Below are 13,544 nucleotides of genomic sequence, written 5' to 3' on the forward strand. Positions count from 1 at the left end.
GCCAAATTCTCTAAAACGATGTTGCTTGTGGTAGAGAAATTAACATTAAATGCTATGGTGGGCATTCCTGCAGTCATCCAATTGCACGCTCCCTCAAGACTTTAGACATCTGTTGCATTGAGTTGTGTTACAAAACTGCACATTTTAAAGTGTTCTGTTTATTGTCCCCAGCACAATGTGCACCTGTGTAATGATCATGCTGTTTAATCAGCTTCTTGATATGCCACACCTGTCAGGTGGATGGATTATCTTGGCAAATGATAAATGCTCACTAACAGAGATGTAAACAAATTTGTGAACAAAATTTGAGAGAAAAAAAGCTTTTTGGGACATTTCTGGGATTTTTTATTTCAGCTCATGAAACATGGGACCAAAACTTTACATGTGTTTATATTTTTGTCCATGGTAGTAGCCTATTTTTTGCTCCTGCTGAGAAATGCTCAGTTTAACGTTAGTTTCTTACTGCATTCTTAGCTGGCTAAGTAATACTAGCCAGAGCCCTTCAATGTTACTGCAATAGAAGTCTCTGTCGGCAGCTAGCCACCTGACTGACTGACTGACATAGGCCTATCAATAAGCAACTTACCAGTTGTGCACAAATTCTCAGAGAGACAGTTTTTACTTGTTTAGGGGATGTCTGTAGACACGGCAGGAGTCAGGGGACAGTTTTTAAATGGTCTTCTTCCAGCATCTCCCAAATACAGGCACGACTAGAACTGTCAGATCAAGAATATAAGTGTTCCTAAGCTTCAACACTGGGAGCGATATTTACATGTTGAACCATAACTTTATTGTGTACCAGATATAATTTTGTGTTTAATTAGAAAAAATGACAGAGGTCCGGACCTCGGTGTCCTCATGTCTAGTTATGACCTTGGTGGTAATATTTAATTCAGTACAGAAATGTGTAGGCGGCTAACCCTACCCTGTCCCATGGCTGAATTTACCCTGTCCCATGGCTTAACCTACCCTGTCCCATGGCTTAACCTACCCTGTCCCATGGCTTAATTTACCCTGTCCCATGGCTTAACCTACCCTGTCCCATGGCTTAACCTACCCTGTCCCATGGCTTAATTTACCCTGTCCCATGGCTTAACCTACCCTGTCCCATGGCTTAACCTACCCTGTCCCAAGGCTTAATTGACCCTGTCCCATGGCTTAACTTACCCTGTCCCATGGCTTAACTTACCCTGTCCCATGGCTCAACGTACCCTGTCCCATGGCTTAACTTACCCTGTCCCATGGCTTAACTTACCCTGTCCCATGGCTTAATTTACGCTGTCCCATACCTGGGGTAAGTTTAGCCAAGAGCCCAGTTTTTTTGGACAAGCTATGTTTTCAAAACTGTAATGTTTACATTAACTATTTCCAGTGATACACAACATCCTGAAATATATATAGATATCTTTGTGAGAAAGAATACTTGATTTCCCTTGGCGGAGTGAGGCCGAATGTAAAAATGTCTTAATTTACCCCAATCTCCCCTAATATGTGTTATTGTCAAGCTAAGTAATGAGAAACAGAGAACCCTTGTATCTTCAGAGGGGATCATATCACCCACCTGCCATTTCTAATGTTCGTTACCTAGGCCACTGTCTTATTCCAAAGGGTGGCGCTGTTGGGTTTGCTAACAGCCATTCACATGGCCGGACCCATGCTTTCACAACCCTATCGACAAAAACACAAGTGTACAGTACTTTAAATGACTTCCCTGACCAAGAACTGCTACCAGAGAATATGAAAATCGTCAAAGAAAATACGTAGGCTATCAGTAGAACATAGAACGCATAATTGAACATGTCCATAAATCCAGAGTTGTATAAATTGCTCTGAATTAGGTTTCATACACGTATAGGCTGAGAGAAGTGATTGCAATTTGACTGGTACATTTTCCAAAATTAAGCGGTGTTTACGTTAATGAACCTACATCGTTTCACAATGAAAGACATATTAGTTCTAAATATTTACACGCAACATAATATTCCTAGGGCCTACTAACTACCACCTAACACTACCCTGATATTATAAGCAATTGGATATCTTATATTCGTTTTACAACCCCAATGTTTAAAAGGTATAGCCTATACCTCTTTGTTATGCTGACAAAAGTTTGATTGATTAACGTCAATAGTGTCATAAAGTTCTGTAAATCTATTGATAAGGTAGCTAATAGACAATTAACTGTCTTTTCTATGTTGCTTATAGCCTATGTAGGTATTTATAGACAACTTTATTGAAAGAAACGGGATGAACATCTACCTGTTGAAAATCGTAATAACCAATAGGCTATGAATTGTAGTGTTTCTTTATTTTGTTTTCACTGTCTTTAAGTTCTAGTCCGGAGAGAGTTAACTGATAGGCTCGGTCCTTTCCCAAAATATTGGATCATCTAATATTATGCTAATTGTCCCTCAGAGCGAGATAGCCCATTGGATGTGAGTCCAATACCATTTCATATTTGAGCCCTGACGTCAGGACGCCTATAAAAGTCAGCAATGCATTTAAAGTCGTCTGCGGGGGTTGATCCCTTTTAAAAAAATCTCTCTCCGTCAAGCCTGGCGTGGAGTTTTTTTTGTATTATTCTCTTCAAGGCACGAATTTGCCAGTGACACCTCACGTGAACCTCCTTCAATTTCGCGCACTAATCCTAAAAGAAGGCATGAAGTGTTAAATGTTAGAAACACACAGAACCGCGTGCAGACAAGGAGAGAGAGGGCGAAAAACGAGAGAGCGACGCACGCGCTGTTCTAGTGCGTCTGTGCAAACACTGCGTTAAAGAGAGAGAGAGAAAAAAGATCCAATTTCAAAAAACCAAAAACGTGCGCAGCACAATTAGGCTAGAAAACCCCTTGTTTTTTCAACATTTTTTTTTTTTAAATAAAATAAATAAAGAAATCAAGCTGGCTCAGTGCGTGTCACCGCACCCCGCTTTGACAGGTGCTGCTCAACCCGTTTGGAGGACTGCTGTCAGCAGCAGCAAAAGGATGGCATCAGAACTGGCAATGAGCAACTCCGACCTGCCCACCAGTCCCCTGGCCATGGAATATGTTAATGACTTCGATCTGATGAAGTTTGAAGTGAAAAAGGAGCCGGTGGAGCCGGATCGCAGCATCAGCCAGTGCAGCCGTCTGATCACCGGGGGATCCTTGTCTTCCACCCCGATGAGCACGCCTTGCAGCTCGGTTCCCCCTTCCCCAAGCTTTTCGGCGCCCAGCCCGGGCTCCGGGAGCGAGCAGAAGGCTCACCTGGAGGATTTTTACTGGATGAGCGGCTACCAACAGCAGCTGAATCCCGAAGCGCTGGGCTTCAGCCCCGAAGACGCGGTAGAGGCGCTGATCAGCAGCAGTCACCAGCTCCAGTCCTTCGATGGCTATGCTAGAGGGCAGCAGTTTGCCGGGTCGGCCGGGGCAGGAGGCGGCATGGCCGGGGAGGAGATGGGCTCAGCAGCCGCTGTGGTATCGGCTGTTATCGCTGCAGCAGCAGCGCAGAACGGAGGTCCCCACCACCACCACCATCATCACCACCACGCCGGGGGACACCACCCCTCCACCGGGGTCCCGTCCAACGCTAGCTCGGCGGGCAGCCACCAACACATGGGACACCTGGACCTGGACGACCGGTTTTCGGACGACCAGCTGGTGACCATGTCAGTACGGGAGCTGAACCGACACCTCCGCGGGGTCAGCAAAGAGGAGGTGATCCGGCTGAAACAGAAGAGGAGAACCCTAAAGAACAGAGGCTATGCCCAGTCATGCCGCTACAAGCGGGTCCAGCAGAGACATGTTCTGGAGGGTGAGAAGACGCAGCTGGTCCAGCAGGTGGACCACCTCAAGGCGGAGATGTCGCGGCTGGCCAGGGAGAGGGACGCATACAAGGACAAGTACGAGAAGCTCATCACCAACGGCTTCAGAGAAAACGGATCCAGCAGTGACAACACCCCCTCATCCCCAGAGTTCTTCATGTGAGTTTCACAGTTTAGAATATAGTCACTTTAAAAAAAAAATTAAAAAAGGAAAATAAACTGTTGTTAATTTTGTCAGGATCGTAAAGTTTCCGTGCGTAAAGGTGGGGATTGGCAAAGACACAAATTAATATTTTTTAAATTTTCTTTACACATTTTGTGGTGATATTTAATGAGAATGCGGTTAGGTAAATGTTCCGTGTTAAATTAGGTTTGTGGATTACATTGTTAGAAATAGCCTGTATAGATCTAATTCGTTGTGTTTTGCCGTCGTTATTTTGTATTTTAAAAAGGATAAAGAAAATATTTGTGTGCATTTTGTTTCGTGGGGCAACTCCCTCAAAAGTGTCAAGTGATCATTAATAATCTGTGTTTATAAAACTTGCTCAATCGGCCTAAATCTTAAATTTAGGCCTACAGTACATGTAGTCAAATTTAACTGAAAGTTAACTCTTAAATATTTGTTTTGTTTTAATGTCTTTGTAGGCTATAATTTACTCCATTTTCATATAATCTATGTTTTTCATGTTTTGAGCATTCAAACAGTAAGCCTATGGCATAATATAGACGACGTTATAGAGCCTAAATCAACCATGCAGGTCATGTGCGGTATTTTGCTGTCCTTTCAGGAATACTTTTGTTACACTTTCTTGGATGACAACTGCATGTTATGTATTTATATGGACTCATCGCTTTTGGGGGGATTTGGGACCAACCATTGTGAGGGACTTCATCCTCCATCAGTCTCCTCAACCCTCAACTCAACTCACCTCTCATCCCCTCCTCACCTCTCGCCGTCCCTTCTGACATTGAGCCTCATTCTCTACACACAAAGCCGCTGACGCATCACCTTTCACTTGCCAGGCTAGGATTATGCCTGGAGAAAGACAGACAGGACATTTGGAATTCTATCTTCTCTTGAACGGAGTGCGGTGTGTTACACGGTCGTGCATATAGCGGTGTGTAGTCCACTATTCATCTGATGGCCTTTTGTAGCCTATTTATGGATTCCTGTGGATTCCTTTATAATTTAAAAAGGCATATTTTAATTCAGTGAATATTCAGTCAATGTGGTTTTTGTTACGCAACAGGTTGCTTTTTATGTTTGAATATTGTTAGATTATTTAGATTAAATGTAGGCATACGTTTGTATAATTTTTGTCCAAATGCACTAAATTATTTTCCTTCTTCTTTTCTTGTCTTTGATACAAGTATCGAAGAAGGAAATGACATAAAGGACAAATGAGATATAGGTTTAAATGCATAATCTTAAACCAGGTAAAGCTTCAGTCTGTCTTTATCAAAAGTGTGATGACGAATCACCATTAAGAGGTGGGAAATCTCTTCATCTGAAATGTGTCATTCACTGAAAAAGGAAGGAATTGCTGGACTGTAATTGCACGCATGTTACCCGAAACCCGGTGGGTCTAAACCGATCGGAAAACTGTTCACTGCTGGGAATTGTTGGAAATGTTTAGGTGATATTCAATAACTTTAATGTTGCTATATAAAATGTAATCATGGTGAACTATGGATATATTCTTAAAAAGATGTCCTGGTGTCTAAGGAAATGACTTAAACATTGTTTGGACAACACAGTGTTCAAACTGGAATATTGAAATTCCTACCATTCATCAATAAATGTTTATGAATGGAAAGTTAAACTGTCATTAATGTTCATTTTTATTAATGCATGTTTAAATTATTGTTATGCTGACTTTATCACCGGTTTTACTTGCCTAATAGGCTACACTTGTGGATAAGGCTAAATTAGTCCTAATTCTTGGTAAAAAAAAATTAAGTTCATAAAAGCATTCGGGAATTGCCTATACGCCTATAATTTATGTGGTTTAGTATTACACCTTTCGTGTAAGCTCAATACACTTTTGCCTCCTGCTGTGCTGTAGGCTATAGACACATCTTAGGAGGACAACATAGACCTAAAGCAAAAAAAAAATGTTTTCTTGCTTATAAAAGCATACAGTGACGTTATGTTGTTTTGAAGACGCTGTAATAACGTGTCGTATTTAGCTCTTCCGCTGTGTTGTACAGAAATAAGATTTATTTCACCTGTTGCTTAATTGCTTAAAGAGAATTACAACAGTCCAAACTAAATATTCCAGTTTATTTAGACATTAGGCCTAGGCTACATATGCGGATTGTTTTATACACACTTCACATGACGCCGGGCACAGGTCCCCAGTCCCATTTTGTTCATAATTAATTTAAGAGCTAACGTTTGCTCTTTGCTCCGTAGCAGTCGAAAAACTCGACCCTGAACCCTTTAACTCAAAAAGTTAAATTGTAAATATGGCATGGAGATATAGCCTAGTATTTAGTTCAATAAAAACGGTCCCTATATTTACCATAAGGTCAATTGAAGGGGAATCAGGCTACTTGATGCGCAGAGGGTAGCCTGGAACGAAGTTCAACATGTCATATTTTTACCCGAAATAATTGTAAACGAATAGGCTACACATTGCTCACTGTTTGCTTATGGTGGAACATGGGCTATTAGTCCAGTGTAAAAAAATGTACATTTTTGGAGTCGGAAGATTTTTAACGCAGGGAAAGTCAGATCGTGAACCTCTAAATGGTTGTTCCATTTCATTGTCATTCTTGTCAAATTTCTTCGTTCGATTTTGAAATCTGAAATAGGCTAATCAAATGAGTAGACGAAATAAATATATATTTCGTTATGACTTTGACAATGTTACAACTACGCGGGACAGTTTTCTAAATGGAAGAATCCAGCATGTGGTGCATGTCTTTGTGTGCTGTGTCTGTTTCGTCCCTTTTTACCCGCAGTGCTTGATTCTTTTTACTATCCCATTCTTCTGCATAATAATAGATAATAACATTATCTTTTTGCTAATGTTGTTAAGTTCTGGTTTGCATAATCATATGTACAGTTCTGACTGGTATGAAGGCGAGGTTATAACAGAACACGCGAGCCTTAAAAGGAAGGCAAGGCTATGCATTCCTCAGAAGCATACCTAATACCTATGGGGACATTGAATGCTTTTGTTATTGGCTATCACTTTTTATTTCATCATTACTTCTTAATCTGTAGACATTCTAGTTTGGAAAGAGTGAGAGGCATAGATGGAATGCATTTCCACATGAGATCACCTACGTAATGCACCTGCTTTTTGGGCTGTGCTCGTTTGCCTGTGTGCATGCAAGGTTATGTGTGAGGGTGCTAAAGAGAGTGAGCTTTTTTTAAGCATGCATGAGCTTGAAACACTTTGGAATAGATATTCAAAAAGCAAATTCATTCCATTTAAGCAGATAACAGTTAACTCATGGGTTCCCTTTACATCCTGGGTTAGCAGCATGGCTGAGATAAGTGTGTGTGTGTGTGTGTGTGTGTGTGTGTGTGTGTGTGTGTGTGGAATTCAGAACAATCAAACTGATACTGCATCGTAGCTCACTGTCTCTGTCTGTTTGTCCTCTAACTTTGATACCTCCCCCATCTCTCTCTAGTTTTGATAACTCTGCAACTTTAAGGGAAGATGGCCGCAGCCTGTTCCCCACCCCCAGGTGCTGCTCATACACAGAGCACAGAGAGGTGCAGGCTGGGATATCATGGTCCTCCCCCGGCCGGAACGGACTATTTCCCCTTTGACTGAGGGAGAGAGAGAGAGAGAGGGATAGAGAGAGATTGAGAGAGAGAGGGGGGGGGGCAGAGAGGGAGGGGGGGGGGCAGAGAGGGAGGGGAGGGAGAGAGAGAGAGGCCTTATGCTTCTTTAAGATGATAAACGATGGGAGAAACGTCCAGGCAGAGGGGAGAGGGCCTTTTAGTGGTCCTGTGCCATTAATTTATAGCCCTGCCTTCTGATTAAGTCAATACAGTGTGCTATTTAATTACATTTGTGTTCTAACCTGGAACTGGAGACACCATACTTATTTCAAGGCACCTCTTTACTCCTACAAGTAGATAGAATTAGTGGGGTTTGCTGTGTGATGGAGCTCTGGCTCTGGCACAAGGTCCAGGAAATTAGCTTGAGTCTATATACCATACTTGTGTTAATAATCATATGAAATCATACATTCAAACATTTGGTGTGGAATGTCAGTGTGATGCTTTTTTCAGTAGAACTATGTTAATCATGAACAAGTTTTCATCCTATTTTGGTGAACTTCATATTTTAAACCATATTTATTTTTCTAAATTTCTACACATTACGGTGTTCTTACTCATTACATTTCTGTAATTTGGCCATGGGAATAAGGCAGGTTGTGTATTGGTGCAAACTTGGCGCTAAGCCCCTATTGCAGAGTCTGTTTTGTTTGTCCACTGAAGTGTGTGTGTGTGTGTGTGTGTGTGTGTGTGTGTGTGTGTGTGTGTGTGTGTGTGTGTGTGTGTGTGTGTGTGTCTTTCCTGCTTGTATGTGCATGTGTGTGTGTCTTTGCTGCTTGTATGTGTGTGTGTGTGTGTGGGAGCCAGAACCACTATGAGGTAGGATGCTGTGTTACCAGATCACTTCCTGTGTAAGAGCAGCCAGGGCAGAACAGAACAGAGAGGACACAACACTACTTCCTCTTTACACCTGTGTTACCAGATCACTTCCTGTGTAAGAGCAGCCCGGGCAGAACAGAACAGAGAGGACACAACACTACTTCCTCTTTACACCTGTGTTACCAGATCACGTACTGTGTTAGAGCAGCCAGGGCAGAACAGAACAGAGAGGACACAACATGATTCTTTACACCTGTGTTACCAGATCACTTCCTGTGTTAGAGCAGCCAAGGCAGAACAGAACAGAGAGGACACAACATGATTCTTTACACCTGTGTTACCAGATCACTTCCTGTGTTAGAGCAGCCAGGCAGAACAGAACAGAGTACTAGGACACTAGTACCTCTTTACACCTCAGCATCACAACAGATGTACCACACACACACACACACACACACACACACACACACACACACACACACACACACACACACACACACACACACACACACACACACACACACACACACACACACACACACACACACACACAGATATTATATTAGGATTAATTGAATCAGCATGAAGTGTAATTCCGTTCTCTGTCCCAGCATATTGACTGGTGTGCTGTGATCATTTCTACTATGTCCAATGATCAGGTTATTACAGCTAATGCAGTTGTCTCCTGTCACAATATTGGACTTTCTCTCTGAGGTCAACAATGGGAAATCACTTTGAAATGCATTCTTATTGACATTTCAATCAACATGATGTACTTCACTTTAATGCCTTTATTAAAGGCACAATGGCTTGTGGTGTGCATTGTGTGTTTCAAGTTGTATTAGTCGTATGAACTGTTGAATGCACTGGATACACATGGTACACACCAACGACAGCAACAACAATAAGAGATAAGAGAAGATCAGCATATGAACATAAAGGAAATGGCTCAGTGGAATAGAATACACATTTTAGGATCAGTATGATACAGGAAGTGTGTGTGTGTTCTTGTGTGCACGTGCGTGTGTGTGTGACTAAGTGGATGTGCTAGGAAGTCAATGTCCAGCATTGCGTCTTTGATTTGACCTTGCGGTGAGAGAGTCTATCAAAGCATCCATTCCTCCAATCTGTCTGTCTATTGAGTGTTCAGTGTGGACAATCTATATGAGCAGATTACTTTCTCCCTTTGTTATAATGCATTTTATTCAATATATGCATTTTTAGGAAGAAATCTGAGATCATCCAAACGCCCTCAAATCCTCTGCTTGCATATTATATCCATCCAAGAACGATCTTTTGGTATTTGTTTCATAAGTACATTGTTGTCAAAGTCCCAAAATGTTTTGATTGTCAGCAATCAATTTTTCAAGAAATGTAACTTTCAAAATACAGAAATCATCCCCGTATGCTGCGTTTTACGTCATGTGATGCTGCGTTTTACGTAATATGATGCTGCGTTTTACGTCATGTGATGCTGCGTTTTACGTCATATGATGCTGCGTTTTACGTCATGTGATGCTGCGTTTTACGTCATGTGATGCTGCGTTTTACGTCATATGATGCTAAATGCATCATACGGGGATGATTTCTGTATTTTGGGACTATGTCAACAATGGACTAATGAAACAAATACCAACAAATAGTTTTTGGGTGGAGTTTTCTTTGTAAGAAACTCAGCAACAGAGCAAAGGTTATAACCACCTCCTCATCTAGTCAAATGTTTCTGTAGTTGTTTCTGTATGCAGTATGAAAGCTGCTTTTGTTTAAATCAATTATGCTATTATTAATATTAATTAATAGGACCCCCCCCCACACACACACACACACACACACACACAAACACATACACCCAGACTTGCCCTTACAACGGCACCACAAAGGGTTAAACACCTATAGTATTCACATTCAAAAGAGGAAACAATTTCAATCTCTTCCACTCACTCCCCATCTGCATCTCTCTGTGTTGCGATAAACATTTACATTTAAAGTGATTTAAATCAACAGCGTTTATGTACCTCTGTACTGCGTCCATCACTCTGCCCTAGGAATGCAGGAGTCTCTCTCTCTCTCTCTCTCTCTCTCTCTCTCTCTCTCTCTCTCTCTCTCTCTCTCTCTCTCTCTCTCCGATGGCTGAGTTATGTGTCATTTATTTGAAAAGCTAATAATTTAGCATTTCCCCCCTCCTGTCGCGGTGCGGGCTGCAAGGTGAGGGAGCTGTATATTTACAGGGTCATATTGCCTTCTCTCTGCCGACTGGCTTGGTGAGACTGAGCTCCTGGACAGCCACAGATATGTCTGGGTGTTTGTGAATGTTTGATACTGTGTCGGGTTGTATAACATCTGTCTAAACCCAAATCACCCATACATGTGATACATACACGTTTGTTGTGAAATATGAATTTCCAATATAATTTAGCAATATGTGCTCTACAATCCATCTCAAGCAGTCCTGTACACTCTTAGAAAAAAAGGGTTCTAAAGCTGTCCCCATAGGAGAACCCTTTTTGGTTCCAGAGAGAACCCTTTTTGGTTTTAGGTAGAACCCTATGTTGAAATGGTTCTACATGGAACTGAACAGGGTTTTACCTGGAACCAAAACTAGTTCTTCAAAGGGTTCTCCTATGGGAACAGCCAAATAACCCTTTTAGGTTGTTTTTTTCTAAGAGTGTGCTGTGCTCATCTTTTCACTCACATTTGAATCTGCTGGAGAACCCCTCCTGATCAGAATATATAATTAACTAAAGGGCAATAGATGAATACTAATTATGATAGAATTCTAATTTAGCAGCACAGTCTTCTGAAACACACATAAACATTCCTTCAGAGTGTTGAGTTGCAGGTCAGAAAGCCTGCTGTGTGTGCGTGTGCGTTCGTGCGTGTGTGTGTGTGGAGTTGGAGCTTAGCCCGACCCCTGTGTGTTTTACCTGCAGCTCATTGAAGCTGTGAGGTGATTTACCCTTCTACTGCAGTCAGACACGGATTTAAATCAACCACGTTTATGTACCTCTCTGCCCCAGGAATGCAGGAGTCACAGTCTCTCTCTCTTCTCTCTTCTTATCTCTTCTCTCCTCTCTTCTCTCCTCTCCTCTCCCCCTCTTCCTCTGTCTTCTCTCCCTCTTCCTCTCTCTCTCCTCTCATCTCCTCTTCTCTCTCTCTCTCTCTCTCTCTCTGTCTGTCTGTCTGTCTCTCTCAATTCAATTCAATTTGATTTATTGGCATGACGTAACAATGTACATTTTGCCAAAGCTTACTTTGGATATTTACTATTTACTATATTTAATATGAAAATAATAAGTATCAAAATTGTCAACGGGACAACAGTAACAACAATAACCAAGGGTCAAAATAGCCATACATTGAACAATAACAATAGTGGAGGACATGTGCAGGTTGGTTGGTCGGTCAGACACTGTCCCTCAACTTATGGCAGGCAGCAATATAGCGCGCTGCCAACCCACAGCTCTCTGCGTCCTCCCCTAACAGGACGGGTAGCCTACAGTCATCAGAGAGGTCTTTGAACATTTTTATATTTTTCACATTTTGTCAGGAAATGCAGCTCCGTCTCAGGTTCTGCTGTTGTGCAGTGGCTGCACAGTCTCTCTCTCTCTCTCTCTCTCTCGCTCTCTAGTTTTCTCTCTCTCTCTCTCTCTCTCTCTCTCTCTCTAGTTTTCTCTCTCTCTCTCTCCTCTCTCTCTCTAGTTCTCTCTCTCTCTTTTCTCGCTCTCTCTTTTCTCTCTCTCACTCACCAGTCTAACAGACATTGATCTCCAGCCAGACAAGGTGACCCAAAGTGTTGTTCAGCTCTTCCGCTGTCTCTCTCCTCTCTCATTTTATCTGTACATGGGAAAGACCCTGACCTCACACACTGGTGCCATGCCCTAGCATTCTCTCTGTGTCCCACACTGATGGGTGTGCATGCACCTGTTTGTACGCATGTTGCTTTCGATTATATCTACCGTCTTATTTATCTGCACAATGTCTGCAAATTAATATCAATTTCTACGGCTCCTGGTCAACTTCACACTCAGTAGCACACATTACAGTGCACATAACAGGACTCAGTAGGCTACTGCACCTTCAATCTCTACAGCAAGTGGTGAAGCGTGTGTGTCATTACCCTCCTGCGTTCTCTCAGAGTGGTGTGTGGTAGTGGTAACTCCTGGCTAAGCAGTACATGGTCCATATGGTCTCAGTGTTAATGACATTACTGGAAAAATGAATGGCTGTCATTGTTGCTTAAATATGTATAAAGAGGCTTTAATGTGCTCTTTCTCTTTCTCTTTCATTCACCTCCCTCCATGCTACACTGCTAGAAAAAAAGGGTTCCAAAAGGGTTCTTCGGCTGTCCTCATAGGGGAACCCTTTTGGGTTCCAGGTGGAAACCTTTTTGGTTTCAGGTAGAACCCTCTGTGAAAAGGGTTCTTCCTGGAACCAAAAAGGGTTCTTTAAAGGGTTATCTTATGGGGACAGATTAATAACCCTTTCAGGTACTAGATAGTACCTTTTTTCCTAAGATTGTACAGAAGCTTAGCGTATTTTTTAGTGAAACTATTTTCTGCCTTTTTTTAACTATGTTTTAATCCTTGCCTTTATTATCTCTATCCTCAGGACGTCCAGAAAGTTCCTCCATCTGTGATAGTGACCCCTGAACCCTGCCCCCTGACCCTTGACCTGGAGTCTGAGGTAACATCTGCCATCTTGTCCCTTCTCCTCAGCTCACTGATCACCTGGTTCATAACACACACATTACTTTTTTTAAGCTAGCTATATTATTGCTTTTGAACAATTCTGGAAAAGATGAAAAGTATACACATTCACAACAAAATCTTTATTGAGTTTAATATAATAGTTATTCATATAATTGTATCTTATTGTTTGATTATTATTGTTATTTCCAATACTTATTAAACAAATATTTAGCATTTTATGAAGCACAATTGTACAATTATACTGAAGGATATACATATTAACAGTATTTACAATTTTGATTATCATCTTTGTATGGTCTTTAAAACATATTTATCAAATAACTGTCAGTGTGTCTTGTAAAATGGGTTCACTGTTTTACTAAATCATTTTCACATTTCAATAGGGCTTGACTTTGCAGATTTAATTTGAGAA

At 41.6% G+C, this 13,544-nt stretch overlaps 1 protein-coding gene across 1 annotated transcript in view; it reads left to right on the forward strand.

The window, feature by feature from the left end:
- Positions 1-2,509: 2,509 nt before the first annotated feature.
- Positions 2,510-13,544, forward strand: part of LOC110521975 (transcription factor Maf) — a 56,958-nt gene continuing 45,923 nt past the window's right edge. The window contains exons 1-2 of the mRNA XM_021599998.3: positions 2,510-3,961; positions 13,032-13,106. Of these exons, the coding sequence (XP_021455673.1) occupies positions 2,985-3,961; positions 13,032-13,059 (1,005 nt within the window). The 5' untranslated portion in view covers positions 2,510-2,984 and the 3' untranslated portion in view covers positions 13,060-13,106. The remainder of the gene's footprint in view (positions 3,962-13,031; positions 13,107-13,544) is intronic.

This window comes from Oncorhynchus mykiss, chromosome 1, assembly GCF_057628025.1.
Source record: "Oncorhynchus mykiss isolate SJ-2025 chromosome 1, ASM5762802v1, whole genome shotgun sequence".
NCBI lineage: Eukaryota > Metazoa > Chordata > Actinopteri > Salmoniformes > Salmonidae > Oncorhynchus > Oncorhynchus mykiss.